This window comes from Drosophila willistoni, unplaced genomic scaffold, assembly GCF_018902025.1.
Source record: "Drosophila willistoni isolate 14030-0811.24 unplaced genomic scaffold, UCI_dwil_1.1 Seg209, whole genome shotgun sequence".
NCBI lineage: Eukaryota > Metazoa > Arthropoda > Insecta > Diptera > Drosophilidae > Drosophila > Drosophila willistoni.
In genome coordinates, this window is record NW_025814176.1 from 482,481 (window position 1) to 498,893 (window position 16,413).

The window sequence follows — 16,413 nt, forward strand, 5'->3', positions numbered from 1 at the left end:
ATGTTATGTTTTTCTTCTATTTCTTTAATATCTCTGAAATAAAATGTATAGTTTTCTAGTTTTGCGTATTCTTCTTCATAATTTATTTGGGCTTTACAGGCTTTTAGGAAAGTTCTGCCTATCAACATGTCGTATTTATTAATTTTTGTTCTATTGGACAAAGTTTGCTGTGTGCTGGGTGATAGGGACTTGTCCCTATCTCTCCTTCCGATTGTTCCGAGGCATTCTGATGAAAATTTTCTGATGTGTCCATTTTGCATTCCACTATTACTTTCTCTTTGCCTTTTTGTAGGCCGGTTTGCTACATTATTTTTTGGATAGTTATTTTGCTGTTGATAATTCATTGGATTTTGAGCCCCGTCAATATTTAATTTTTGTTGAAATTCTTGGAAAAGTTTTTGGTTTTGTGTTGTATCGGATTGTTTTGTTTGAGACGGAATTGTACTATTGGGTACAAAAAATTTTCCACTTTTTTGATTTTGATTTTGGCTTTAATTTGATTTTCTGATTTCTGTTATACTATTCTCGTATAACCCTTCTCTTTGAGCTTTTTGTTTCAGCTTGCTAACTGTGGTTATATCATATCTAGCTAACGTCATAAATAATCTATCGGGTAATTTTTTGTTTATTACCTCTTTTATAGTGTTATTTAAAGCATTTCTATAAAGAGTAGTGTTATTTGCATCGTTTTCAAGACTAAGCTTGTTTGTAATAATATGGGATTTGTCTTCTAATTCTGTTACAAACTTACGAAGGTTTCCTATATAGTTGGTGTTGTAGAGGCGTCGAAGAAGTTCCTCACATGGGGTTGCGAGAGTCGTTGTGCCTCTCCAGTGAGCTGCATCTCGATTGCCATGCATGATATGTCATGGGTTGGATATAGGTGCATGATAAAATCAATCCTCCTTATGAATGATGTCAGATTCTCTGGTGCTCCATCATAGTTTGCCACTTGTCTTAACGAAGACAGTGCTTGATTTAGGTGGACTTCCGTGAGTTCTACGGCCATTTTTGTTTTTTAGTGGTGTTTTATTTTGATCGCACGCAAGTTGGCGTTTTGTTCCACAATTGGAGTTTATGGTTGTAACACACACAGTTGGTATTTCTGCACACAGTTCGCGTTTTTGTTCCACAATTGGACTTTTATGGTTGTAACAGACACAGTTGATATTTCCGCACACAGTTGGCGTAAGTATTTTTCACTGTTGTAGACTTTTGAGCGTTCCCGTAAGTTCTTGATGTCGGATCGGAGTTTTATAGTGATTATTCACTAATTTTATGTAACGCACGGATAATAATTCTATGTGTCACACGGATAGAATAACAAGTTCACTTTGAAAGACCCTACCGACTGCGCCAATTATATATCTGGTCTTTCCAGATAGGAAAAAAAGATATTGTTTTTGTTGAGTTAAAAGACGGGACTTTATTCAATGAATGAATACTTAAAACTAAAGTACAAAGATGTCTTGGAGTAATATTTATAGGCTAAACTTGTGAGCCCTTTAGTGGCGTGATCGATATTGGTGCAATTTGATTGGCCTGATTTTAAATGCTGAAATAGCGTTCTCACGCTTTTGACTTTCAGTGGGACAATTATTATTGCAAGTGTTCAATTGTTTATGAATAAAACGGATTTGATTGGCCCGAATTTTAATGCTTAATTAGCGTTCTTGTTATTGTAAGTGTCCAATTAATTATATAAAATGAAGTAAGTAAGTCGTCTCGCCGACTTGGGCATACACCAGGTGAAACAAATATTTAAAATTTCGAAAACCAAATGTATGTCTATTAAATTTTTTTAACATGCCTCATACCATATGCTATCTTGCTCACTCTACAAACACACGAGCACTATTGCGCCGCCACTAGCCAACGGCCAATTCTGCCCTTATGGATCGCGTAGCAAAATACGTTCGTACGTATATTTTGCATGTTTCTAGTCCGATTTCAATCAAATCTCAAATCAAAATTCAATCAAAATTTCTTAGTCTGCCAAATTTGATCGCGATGGTCAAAAAATTGCAAGAGCCAATCGGTTTTTTCTAAATTATGGAGGCGGAAGTGGGCGTGGCAACATATTAAAATATATATATTCTGCGCGCATACTAAGCCAGTATACATACTAAATTTGGTGACTTTGTTACTTTCAAAAAAATCAGTTTTGTTTTATTTGCGGGGGCGGAAATGGGAGTGGCAAAATTTTTAAATAGTCAATATATGCGCGTCTATTAGGCTAGCTTACATACCTAATTTAATGTCGGTAGCTTTCATAGTTTGTAAGAAAATCAGTTTTATTTGAATTGCGGGGACGGAAGGAGGCGTGGCAAAAAGTTGAAACAATTATTTTCTGCGCGCTAACTAAACGAGTATATAAACTAAATTTGATGTTTCGATCTGTTATACTTTTTAAGAAAAACAGTTTTTTGTAAATTCTGGGGGCGGAAGGGGGCGTAGCAAAAATTTGAAACAAACTCGATAACTGTACATACCACACGAGTCTGCATACCAAATTTGGTGGCTCTAGCTCTTATAGTCTCCGAGATCTGCGTGTTCATACAGACGGACGGACGGTCGGACGGACGGACGGACAGACGGACATGGCTAGATCGACTCGGTTGTTGATCCTGATCAAGAATATATATACTTTGTGGGGTCGGAGATGCTTCCTTCTGCCTGTTACATTCATTTTGGCGACTTTAATATACCATTTCACTCTATGGGTGTATGGTATAAAAAAACGGATGTTTACTTTAAAGTTTGATTTTAGGGGGCGAAAAATTTATTAGGTTTTGGGTATTGACTTTGGATATTTGACTATATAAACTTTGACATACCCGACTCCATAAAGTCGGTGATATTTTTTGTATTATATTTACCCTGAAGATCGGTGCCGGACTGCAACCGAAAAATATAATTGACCTCGAGCCTGTTTTAATTTATCTCATTTATTTCGTTTTATTTTGATAGAAATCGCGCCCTACAAGCCGAATGATTTCAACATAGGATTACAAGTAACTGATCGGGCCACTCATCAGGTGATGACGCGTATTTTCTACATATTTTTAAAATATGTGCTGAACCACAAAGAAGTCGAAATTGTTTCGCTCAGTTTATTAAATATTTCAAGTCATTTAAGTCCTTGGCAGACTTTGGATTCTGTAAGGTAAGCTCATGAGCTTCTATTTGTAATCAAACAGGAGTGTTCTCCAACTGTCATTGTTCTTAACTTTCGATATACAAATATTTGTGTTTTTTCAGGCGTTATGAAGCCTATCATAGCAAAAATATGATAAATTTAGAAGTTTGGATGCCCTACACAACCTTTAAAGATAAACCAGAAAACATTTCAGATGCTGGAGCTTCTATAACTCCTGGTAGGTTTAGTTGGTTTGTTCCAAGGTCACAGATTCCGCCAAATACAAATATTTCGTACAGTTTGCATTTTGAAGTATTCCAAAATGTTAGTCATGAACATTATAATCTTTATATATTGGAAGAAGATATTATATTGGAACTAAATGCTGATAAAAGGTAAGACGAATAAATTTTATTGTGTAACAATTTTGTAAAATAAGTTAACATACAACAAGACGAAGCTGTTTGTTCCTTTTTATACCACGCACACATAGGGTGAAATGGTATATTAAAGTCGCCAAAATGTATGTAACAGGCAAAAGGAAGCATATCCGACCCCATAAAGTCTATATTCTTCATCAAGATCAACAGCCGAGTCGATCTAGCCATGTCCGTCCGTCCGTCCATCGGCCTGTCCGTATGAACACGTAGATCTTGGAGACTATAAAAGCTAGAGTCACCAAATTTGGTACTTTGTCTCCTCTAATACCTACAGTGTTCAAATTTTGCCACGCCCCCGCAAATTAAATAAAACTGATTTCCATAATTAATTGTTGAAACTTTTTGCCACGCCCCCTTCCGCCCCCGCAAATTACATAGAACTGTTTTTTTTTTAAAACTATAACAGCTAGAGATAATAAATTTGGTATGCATACTGGCTTAATAGACGCGCACACATTGGTTGTTTAAGGGGTTACGCCACCACGAATTAGTTCCGAAGTTACAGCGTTTAGAAGTGAGCGCGGCCGAGTCGGCCCCGACGCGGTAAATTTTTTTCTTTTGCGTTTTTCTCGAAACTACTTTTTTTGAACCGGGGTGTCAAATATCTCCGAGACTACTGGACCGATTTGGCTTAAATTTTTACCACATATTCTTTACAGTGTTGGGTATCCGCCCATGTAGGATTTTTTTGATTTAAGGTCCTGTTTGGAAGTTATGAATTTTTTTAGCCAAAAATGACCTCCAAAAAAGGGCGTTTTTTGTTCAAACAGCCGCCATTTTGCCAAAAAAAATTTGAAAAAAAAAATCCTACGTGGGCGGATAGCCATAGCCTAAAAAGGGCGTTTTTTGTTCAAACAGCCGCCATTTTGCCAAAAAAAATTTGAAAAAAAAAATCCTACGTGGGCGGATAGCCATAGCCTTCCTGAATAACAAGATTTTTTTTGTGGATTTTTCGGGTGATGTTTAGCCGAGAAATTTGACACCCCACCTGCAAGGATTTTGAAATCATGGTGGCACTTGCCGTCCCATATCTCCGCCATTTTGTTTTAAACAAATTGTTTTTTTTTCAAAAAATATTCTTTAAAGTACCCTCAATCTGTGTATAATAAAAGTTTTTTCCTAAATGGTATACTGGCCGCACAGCAATAATTCATTTTTTCACCTGTTTTTTGGACCTCAGGGGTGGCGTAACCCCTTAAAAGGTTTGCCACGCCCAAATTAAATAAAATTGATTTTCTCGAAAACTAACAAAGTTCAAGTCACCAAATTTCGTATGTAGACTTGCTTAGTATACGCGCAGATAATAATTGCTTAAATATTTTACCACGCCCACTTTTTCCTACATAATTTATAAGAATCCGATTGCCTTCCGCAATTTGTTGACTATCGTAATCTACTTCATCAGACTTATTAATCTTATATATTGCTACCAACATAGCAAATATTTTTGAAATCGGAAGAAGCATGGAAAGTATACGTATAACCGAGTTTGGCTAAACGGTACATAAGGGCGGAGTTAGCCGTAGGCTTGTGGCGGCGGTAGAAATTTAAAATATTTTTCGGAATTTAAAATATTTTTTTACCTGGTGCTTACCTAATTTTTTATGATACTTTTAATTCACTTTTTTGTATATTTTGAATATTTGTCCTCTTGGCAATCAAGAGAGTGTCGTCGTTGTATACCATTTATATACAATTGCAAATAAGTTATATTTATTTTGGTCAGAAGACTGCAACGTTGTTCGAGAAATATCTCGAACCCACACGAATCCGATAACTTTATCAGTATGCCTCTTATACAAACGGTAAAGTTGCAAACGCATAGTGTCCGATTTCATACAATTTGGTACCCAATAAGTCTTAAAATAAGGTTTGGAATTCAAATGATCGATAGTCACACAGTTATGGGCGCGCAAACTTTCGATAACTTTCAGCACATACTTAAAAAAACGGTTTTTCCCGCATTTTTAGAACATTGTGTTAGAGTTTTTATGTTTTTATAACTTTGGTGAAACAATTTTATAATATCATCACAGTTTGTTAGTATGTAAGATGGAGTCCTCAATCGGTTGAGTCCCCAAATGTAAGATATTATTGATAGTTTATTAATAGTATTATAAATCGTGGACGGGCGAATAATGATTACAATATGAAACTTAAATCTCGGGTTCTGTGGACTGCAAATTTATCGGCTTCACTTCTTACTGCCCGTCCATTATTGGTCGCAATCTACGCAAAAGTAGTCTTTCAACTACTTTGGAGAATACGGTCAACAGACTTATCGGACGATAAGAGGCGAGATTGGCTGCAGGTTTCCCAGGCTTAGGGATTTTAGTATGATTTCGGCTCACTTCCACTGGGTGGGGAAGTGTCCTAACTGGAAGCATTGGTTTGCAATGGTGAGAAGAAATTGTATGCCTTCTTCAGGTAGCGCTCTAATCGATGGTACGTCGATTCCGTCGTATCCCGGGGACTTGGACACCTTCAGTGTGGAGATCTCTTCCAGCAGCTCATCCATTTCAACGGCTTGCATGGGAAGGGCCATTTGGCATGGAACGTCCAGGAACTCCTCTGTTTGCTGGGCCTCTGCCTGGGTGCATCTGCTGAACGGGGTAAACGCATCAGACAAGTGGGTGGCGAAGGCATTTTCCCTGTCGCTGTCTGATCGGCACCAGGTACCATCGGTCCTTTTAACAGGCTCTTTTCTACTAGTGACCCTTTTTAGTCCATTGTTTAGCCTCCACAGGTTATATTGCTGGTCACCAGATTCAACATTCTCTAGGAAATTTTCCAGAGACTGTTTGCGGAGAGTGTACAGCAGTTTCTTTAGAGCTTTGGCCGATATGTTTAGCTCAGCTTTGTCCCTTGGATTGCGCGAGCTCTGCCAGACTCGTCGCAGTCGCCTCCGACGCTACCATAGCCGTCACTTGCGGAGACCATAGGAAGTCATCTCGACGAGGTGTATTTCTTGAGGGCCTTAGAGGTGGTGTTGCCTGGGTCACGTCATTGCGGATTTCAATGTTAAGCAGTTCAACTGCTTCCTCCAGGTCTTCTTTCGAGGAGATCTCAATGTTTGGGTCCAGGTTCCTCTGAAGCCAAGATTGGTAGACCTCAACGTTGGTATTATGCCTGAAAAGTCTTCTTCTCATCGAGTTGGTGCTGGAGCTTGACTCCACAGTGATCTGAAGACAGGTCGAGGTCATTGGAGACTTCAATCCGGCGCCTGTCAATCCCCTTGGATATGGTGATATCTGTTATGAACGCCTTGATGTTATCCACCTCAGGAATGAAGATTGGTGGCGGTTGAATCTTTTTCACCATCGCAGTTGGGACCTCAACCTCCGGCTCAGGAACTGGCTCGTCATCAATGTCGATGTCTCCATCGTTGTCATCGTAAAGCAGGGAAAAGCGATTGGCCTCGTCTTGGCCGATCTTTGCCCTTGGGTCTCTCTTGCGCTTCAATTCTCCAGGTTCTGTGCCTGATGAACTGGAATCCTCGTCGTCGCTTACACTTATTCTGTTAGGAGAAACCCTCGCCAGCTTGACAGTGGTCGGTCGCTTCCCCTCTGGGTTCACCTTTGACTTGACTCGCTGCCAAGTCGGTCTACGCTTTGATGTGGATGGCAAGTCCATTTCATCCATTCCGGCAGCCACAGCCCGCAAGTATGCAGCAAGTTAATTCCTAGCACTGCCTAGAAATATGCACCACTTGTTGTAAAGCTTGGGTACCTCTGATTGGCTGGCCAATCGGAGTACAGCAACGGGACTTGGCTAACAGGTAGACAACTTTATGCACCCTTGGTGCAGTTTTTGGGGTTTTTGTTTTGATTATTTTACACAGCTTATTTTACACAGCACCGTTATACACAGCAAATGCGCACAATAAATAGTCTTCCGAGAACACGTCCGTACGGTCTGATATTCACAATAAGGTTTGATCCCTGATCACCAGTTTGGCTTCGAGAATGTCATGGCACGCCAGAACAATGCCATGGGATTAACAACAAAATTCTGGAAGCGTTTGAGGAGAGGAAATATTGTACGGCAGCCTTCCTCGATTATATACAAGCTAAAATCCCTGTTCCTGGCACCTATAAATGGACTCCACAAGTCCTATCTTCTTGGGAGGAGCTTCTATGTAAGATGTGGCGACGCGAGGTCCGAGATTGAAGCCATCAGAGCGGGTGTGCCCCAAGGTAGCGTGTTGGGCCTAGTTCTGTACACAATCTATACCGCTGACATGCCAGTCAGCTCGCATCACAGAATGCTAGTTGCCACTTATGCGGATGATACGGCATATTTAGCGACGGATGAGTCGCCATCGGTAGCCAGCAGTCTACTGGAAGGTCAGCTTGACGAAACCAATCACTGGCTTGTCAGATGGAATATAATGGTAAATCCCGAAAAGTCGACGCACATTACATTCACGATGAGACGAGGGATCTGTCCTCCAGTACGTATGGACAGCGCCATTATTCCAGAGGCAAATGGAGTGAAATACCTTGGCCTACGTTTGGATAACAGATTAACCTGGCGACCGCATATCATGGGTAAGAGGAGGATGCTCGACAAAAGGTTGAAGAAGTACCTCTGGCTGATGGGACGCAAATCTACACTAAGGCTACGTTTAAAAATACTAATATACAAAACCATCCTAAAGCCAGTATGGACCTACGGGATTCCACTCTGGGGCACAGCCTGCATGTCCAGCCGTAAAATATTTCAAAACAAGGCCCTGAGAATCATGTCCGATTCCAACATTTTTACGTCCAATGCAGAGATCCATAGTACGCTGGGAATTCCATGGGTTACGGACGAAATCACAAGGCTGACGAGAGCCCACCTGGACCGCCTTGACAGGCACTTGAATCCTCTGGCCATCAATTTGCTTGACAACAGTTCTACCACCAGACGTCTAAGAAGGCTCCACGTTCTTGACCTGCCGCATGAAGTGGACTAAACAACAGCTTGCTCCCACCCGCCTATTAATCCAATTCTCATAATTTTGAAATTTTAAAATTATGAAATGTTATATGTACCTTTTGTTTTTATATGTATAACGTACCAAATGTCCCGTTTGTCACTGATTTCCGCTGTTTATCCACTTTTCGGATAGATTGCACAAAGAGGGCTCTCCCCTGCTGCTTACGACTGCTTACTGATGATACTTCTGACTGCTGAGCACCGACTACTGACTGCTGAATATCAATTGCTGCCTTCACACGACACCTCACGACTGCTGCTCTGTTGCCAATCTGCTTAAGGGAATTGTCACCACAATGCATTATCCCATCTCAGAAGTATATAATAATAAATATATGTTTGTGTCATGTGCTTATGTGTATTAGCAAAAAATTATTATTATGAATCGTTCAAGGGCAAAGGGATCTTCTATTATTCTATTCTATTGTCTAATCTGTTTCGGGAAGATTGTGGCAAGGGAAGTTTTGAAGCTTCGAATCCAAACGAGTAGCAGATTATTATATGGCCGAGAAATTGGACAATATTTTGGCGACCGTGACAGGACCAGAAACTTGCTGTTAAATAAGCTTTGGTTCAATTGCAACTAAGTTGGACTCGTCGTTTCATAATTTCTTAAGCCACCACAAGTTCCCGAAAAGGAATTGCAAGAGGCAATCAATCATCAAAAACCCGTTGAGACATCTAGGAAGAAAAGTCGACATCATTTATGCATATGATACCACGTTAAACTCTCCACATACTGCAGTAAAGTCATTGGAATAAAACCGCAAGTATTCAATCAAGCAATTACTGTACTCGCACATATTTATTTATTTATTTATTTATTTATTTATTTACGTCAACTAACACAGCAGTCGACGAAAAAGCTTAAGCTAAAGACAGATAGTAATTAATTGAAAAAGATAGCTTAGCTATATACACAACTAAACATCCCCGACCCGGTGGAGGTGTTTTATTTGCATAAGGTGCCAGCTATGCCCCGAGTTACAGCCAATGTGATCAGGGATGAGTTGCAGCCAATACAAGTCCAGAATATTATCATTGGTTTCGGTGTAGATGATTAAAAAGTATAGCGCGAAGAGAAGTAACAGAAAGATGAGGAGAAATTAGGTGAGAAAGGTTGTTTAAAGATTGGCAAAGAACACGAAAAGGTTCGTGAAGAGAGTAGTTAGTCAGACATCTACTAAGGTGAATAGGAAAAAAGTTTCTGGTCCGACGTGAGGGAACACAAAAATATAGCGTATCTAGTAAATTAGTAGAAATGACTTCGCCGTTGACTAGTTTATGGAGAAAGAGAATGCCAAAAACGAGCCTACGGTTGTAAAGTGAAGGAAGATTAATAAGAAGAAGTCTGCTAGAATAAGAAGGTAGGCGAAGACTCAGGTCCCAATTAAGACCACGTAACGCGAACTTAATGAATTGCTTCTGAACCGATTCAATACTACGCTGGTGAACATCATATTAAGGGTTCCACACTAGCGAGCAATATTCTAGTAGTAGGGCGAAATAACGAAGTGTATAAAACCTTTGTTACGTAGGGATCATCACATTCTTTGGCCCAACGTTTAATGAAGCCAAAAAGGCTGCATGCTCTATTGACAATTGAAGAAATATGAACATTAAATTAAAGTTTTGGGTCAAACATAACGCCTAAGTCTTTGAACGATGGCACACAATCTAACAGAACAGACTTAATAGAGTAATGAGCTAGGAACGGAGACAAACGACTGAAAGTCATAAAAGAAAACTTAGAGGCATTAAGGTGTAATTTATTAACGTGGCACCAATCACAGAACGCATCGAAGGCCAAAGGCAAACCATTTATAAACAATGTAAATAACAGTGGGCCCAGATGACTGCCTTGGGGTACACCTGACGTAACTCGAACAGTTTTAGATATCGAGGAACGAAAAGACACTTTTTGGGTTCTGCCAATAAAATACGACTTTTACCAAGCCAATAGTTTCGGGGAAAAACCCATGATGTTAAGTTTCGCGAGAAGCATAGAATGATCAACCGTATCGAAAGCCTTACTAAAGTCAGTTTAAATAACATCAGTTTGACACTTTTTACGGAAGCCATGGTGTACAAGGGTAGTCAATTCTAAAAGGTTAGTAAGCGACGAACGGACAAGGAGAAATAGTGGATCTGGATAGGTGTTGAAGGGAAGACGTAATAATTTTCTCAAACAGCTTTAATATTGCCAAAAGTTTAGCAATGTCACGGTAGTTAGAAACATCCGATTTGCTACCCTTTTTAAAAAGCGGAATAATAAAATACTCCTTCCAAATATCGGAAAAGGTACAAGTCTCACTCGATATAAAGAATAACCGAGATAAAGGCTTATTTAGGGAACTCGAACACATTTTAAGGATGCAACTAGGTATATTACAAGGGGCCGGGAACGAAGGAAGACGTCATAGATGACAAGCTAGAGATAATACAGTCTTCAGTTATACTAGGAAAACACATACAATTTAAATGTGGGATTGAAAAGGGATAGGGTGTGGGATCCGAAACAGTAGTAGAATAAGTCGACTGAAAGAATTTAGCAAACAGATCTGCAATATCTGAATCATTATTAGCAGTCTGGTCATTAAGTCTGAAGGTGGAAGGTAGTACATCAGAGCGTCTTTTGGAATTAACAAAGTTGTAAAATCTTTTGGGGTTCTTATAAAACTCAACCTTACAGCGAACGATATAATTATTGTAGCATTGGGTGTTTAAAAGACAAAATTGAGATTTGGCTATACAGTAATTCGCGAACCAGTTTTTTTTAATCTTTTGAAATATCTCGATTTAATGTTACGGAGATTAGAGAGCCTACGTGTGAACCAGACTGGCGCGCTGGAGACGGTAGAGACATTCACATAAGGAACGCATTTATCAATTAGAGAATTAAGAGCAGAGTAGAAAAACTTCACTGCACGATCTATATCGCAGCACTCAAATAGAAATGACCAATCAAAAGAGAAAATAAGGCTATTAAGAAGATTGAAATTTGGTTTACGAAAACATCTACTATGAGAAACTGAGATGTTATTAAATGAATTAGTAACGGAATTGTAAGAAATAGTAACTTCAATGTTAGGGTGATAAGGATCTTCAGGTTTTACTAGGGGCTGTATTCGGCATACAGCACTAACAGTGGGATCAGAGACAAAAACAAGATCAAGGATTCTTTTAGAAGAGTTAAGGAAAGAATTCAACTGATATAGCGGACATTCAATTAGGCTATCAAGAAAAACATGTTGAGATGAAGGAATTAAGAAAGATAGATTATCATCAAGAAGCCAAGAAATATTAGGCAAGTTGAAATCACCTAAAACTATAAGGAAATCGCGACCTTTAAGACGATTAAAAATAGTTTGCAAAGCATCAGCATGGTGCATATAGGTCATGATATCAGAAGCTGGAGGAATATATGAACAAGAAATATATAAGCTAAAGTTGGAACGTGTAACTTCGACGCAAATAAACTCAACACCTAAGGGCAGATCAATCGGCACACCACTTGAACACAGATTCGAGTTGACAGCAATGAGCACTACACCGCCACGACGACCAACACGATCAAGCCTATAAGAAATAAAGCCAAGTTTCAGAGAAAGCTAAAATGTCAGCCGAAAAGGTTTGGCTATCGCAGAATATGTAATAGAAAACTATATAAAATAATAGAAAACTGAACAGTTATATTTTCGTCGTTTGTCATTCCACTCTTAACATATCCAAACACACAAGCGTAAATGCCTGCGCCAATTGTACATCAAAAAACAGTTAAGTTTGCGAACATATACCTATAACTATTCAACATTCGCGTTGGTTCTGCTACTTGGAGGTGTTGCTGGTGTTTATTGAAGCATTATGGGCAAAGACGGTTCAAATACTCCCGTAAGCTCAAAGGGAACAGACAAACTAACAAATCTTAGATCCCAGCGGACTCAGTTTGAAAATCATATTCGAAATTTACACGGAAAGATCATTGCTACTAACGACCAAGAAGATGCCGATACACTAGACTGCAGACTTCAAATACTTGAATCTCATTATAGGCAAATTACTCATATTAAAACATTTGCACGTAATTGATAAAGAGCGCAGTAATTTAGTTGAAATGTACATAAAGATCAAGGTACATTTATTGTCTCTTTTACAAAGAAAACGTTCAACGAGACCAGCGAACACATCGGATATGAGTTTTATGAGTTCTTCAATGTCTCCTACAGTGGTTCACAGTCAAAGATTGCCGAAACTGAAATTACCCAGTTTCGATGGCAAATATTCAGCGTTTAAGAGATTCAAATCGTCTTTATTTATTTATTTATTTACGTCAACTAGCACCGCAGTCGACGAAAAAGCTTAAGCTAAAGACAGATAGTAATTAATTGAAAAAGATAGCTTAGCTATATACACAACTAAACAACCCCGACCCGGTGGAGGTGTTTTATTTGCATAAGATGCCAGCTATGCCCCGATTCACAGCCAATGTGGTCAGGGATGAGTTGCAACCAATCCAAGTCCAGAATATTATCATTGGTTTCGCTGTAGATGATTAAAAAGTATAGCGCGAAGAGAAGTGACAGAAAGATGAGGAGAAATTAGGTGAGAAAGGTTGTTTAAAGATTGGCAAAGAACACGAAAAGGTTCGTGAAGAGAGTAGTTAGTCAGACATCTACTAAGGTGAATAGGAAAAAAGTTTCTGGTCCGACGTGAGGGAACACAAAAATATAGCGTATCTAGTAAATTAGTAGAAATGACTTCGCCGTTGACTAGTTTATGGAGAAAGAGAATGCCAAAAACGAGCCTACGGTTGTAAAGTGAAGGAAGATTAATAAGAAGAAGTCTGCTAGAATAAGAAGGTAGGCGAAGACTCGGGTCCCAATGAAGACCGCGTTACGCAAACTTAATGAATTGCTTCTGAACCGATTCAATACTACGCTGGTGAACATCATATTGCGGATTCCACACTGGCGAGCAATATTCTAGAGTAGGGCGAACTAACGAAGTGTATAAAAACTTTGTTACATAGGGATCATCAAATTCTTTGGCCCAACGTTTAATGAAGCCAAGAAGACTGCATGCTCTATTGACAATAGAAGAAATATGAACATTAAATGAACGTTTTGGGTCAAACATAACGCATAAGTTTTTGAACGATGGTACACAATCTAATAGAACAGACTTAATAGAGTAATGAGCTAGGAACGGAGACAAACGACTGAAAGTCATAAAAGAACACTTAGAGGCATTAAGGTGTAATTTATTAACGTGGCACCAATCACAGAACGCATCGAGATCTGATTGCAAGTACTGTTGGAAAGAAGGATCATTATAGGAATAACAAATCTTGACGTCATCCGCAAACATGAGCACGCGTGAATGAGCCAAGGCCAAAGGCAAATCATTTATAAACAGTGTAAATAACAGGGGGCCCAGATGACTGCCTTGGGGTACACCTGACGTAACTCGAACAGTTTTAGATATCGAGGAACGAAAAGACACCTTTTGGGTTCTGCCAATAAGATACGACTTTAACCAAGCCAATAGTTTCGGGGAAAAACCCATGATGTTAAGTTTCGCGAGAAGCATAGAATGATCAACCGTATCGAAAGCCTTACTAAAGTCAGTATAAATAACATCAGTTTGACACTTTTTACGGAAGCCATGGTGTACAAGGGTAGTCAATTCTAAAAGGTTAGTAAGCGACGAACGACCTTTCATGAATCCATGCTGACAAGGAGAAATCGTGGATCTGTATAGGTGTTGAAGGGAAGACGTAATAATTTTCTCAAACAGCTTTGGTATTGCCGAAAGTTTGGCAATGCCACGGTAGTTAGAAACATCCGATTTGCTACCCTTTTTAAAAAGCGGAATAATAAAAGACTATTTCCAAATATCGGGAAAGGTACAAGTCTCACTCGATATAAAAAATAACCGAGATAAAGGCTTAGATAGGGAATTCGAACACATTTTAAAGATGCAACTAGGTATATTATCAGGACCGGGAACGAAGGAAGACGTCAAAGATGACAAGCTAGAGATAATACAGTCTTCAGTAATACTAGGAAAAAACATACAATTTAAATGTGGGATTGAAAAGGGATAGGGTGTGGGTTCCGAAACAGTAGTAGAATAAGTCGACTGAAAGAATTTAGCAAACAGATCTGCAATATCTGAATCATTATTAGCAGCCTGGTCATTAAGTCTGAAGGTGGAGGGTAGTACATTAGAGCGTCTTTTGGAATTAACAAAGTTATAAAATCTTTTGGGGTTCTTATAAAATTCAACCTTACAGCGAACGATATAATTATTGTAGCATTGAGTGTTTGAAACACAAAATTGAGATTTGGCTATACAGTAATTTGCATAGTCAAGACGCGAACCAGTTTTTTTAAATCTTTTAAAATATCTCGATTTAATGTTACGGAGATTAGAGAGCCTACGTGTGAACCAGACTGGCGCGCTGGAGACGGTAGAGACATTCACATAAGGAACGCATTTATCAATTAGAGAATTAAGAGCAGAGTAGAAAAACTTCACTGCACGATCTATATCGCAGCACTCAAATAGAAATGACCAATCAAAAGAGAAAATAAGGCTATTAAGAAAATTGAAATTTGTTTTACGAAAACATCTACGACGAGAATTTGCGATATTATTAAATGAATTAGTAACGGAATTGTAAGAAATAGTAACTTCAATGTTAGGGTGATAAGGATCTTCAGGTTTTACTAGGGGCTGTATTCGGCATACAGCACTAACAGTGGGATCAGAGACAAAAACAAGATCAAGGATTCTTTTAGAAGAGTTAAGGAAAGAATTCAACTGATATAGCGGACATTCAAGTAGGCTATCAAGAAAAACATGTTGAGATGAAGGAATTAAGAAAGATAGATTATCATCAACAAGCCAAGAAATATTAGGCAAGTTGAAATCACCTAAAACTATAAGGAAATCGCGATCTTTAAGACGATTAAAAATAGTTTGCAAAGCATCAGCATGATGCATATAGGTCGTTATATCAGAAGCTGCAGGAATATATGAACAAGAAATATATAAGCAAAAGTTGGAACATGTAATTTCGACGCAAAAAAACTCAACACCTAAGGGCAGATCAATCGGCACAACACTTGAACACAGATTCGAGTTGACAGCAATAAGTACTCCACCGCCACGACGACCAACACGATCAAGCCTATAAGAAATAAAGTTATTAGAAAGAATTTCATTATCCAAAATAGAGGAGTTAAGCCAAGTTTCAGAGAAAGCTAATATGTCAGCCGAAAAGGTTTGGCTATCACAGAACAGGTTCGAGAGCTTGGTAAGAAGTCCTCTTACATATTGATAATGGATGCAAAGACTAGACGTTATTAGTTTTTTGAAGCAGAAGATAAATTAGGAAGGTGGACAGGCAACGGACGGGAGCGCTTATTGGGCGCAAACTCGTGTACAACTAGGCCCTCTGGCCAGAAATTAGTGTCAACCATAGCTGAGAAATACTCATTAGGTACTGTAATTTTAAAAGAGGAGATTTCTCGAGGCCTAGAAAACTTAAACTTTTGAATTAAAACTTTAGCAGGGCATATATTACTAATGTAAGCTGCCACAGACGACTCAGAAGGAGCAAGCCTAGAGATAAATAATTGTTTACGATGAGGCACTACAGTTAGTGGAGGCGGAGGAGCATTGGGATCCGCAAGTGATTGAGAGCTAGCATGATCCTGTGATTGATCAGAGTTCCCGTGAGGGATAGATTGAGGTACACCAGGGCTTGTAATGGGTACTTCAATCTGAAAAGAAGAGCATAAATAGGGACAAGAAGATGGTGTAGGCGAAAGTAAAATGGGAGAC

General features: G+C 39.0%; 1 protein-coding gene across 1 annotated transcript in view; it reads left to right on the top strand.

Annotated features, from left to right (window-relative positions):
- Positions 1-16,413, top strand: part of LOC124461123 — a 201,113-nt gene that overhangs the window by 108,072 nt on the left and 76,628 nt on the right. Inside the window, exons 3-4 of the mRNA XM_047012681.1 lie at positions 2,971-3,166; positions 3,262-3,534. Of these exons, the coding sequence (XP_046868637.1) occupies positions 2,971-3,166; positions 3,262-3,534 (469 nt within the window). The remainder of the gene's footprint in view (positions 1-2,970; positions 3,167-3,261; positions 3,535-16,413) is intronic.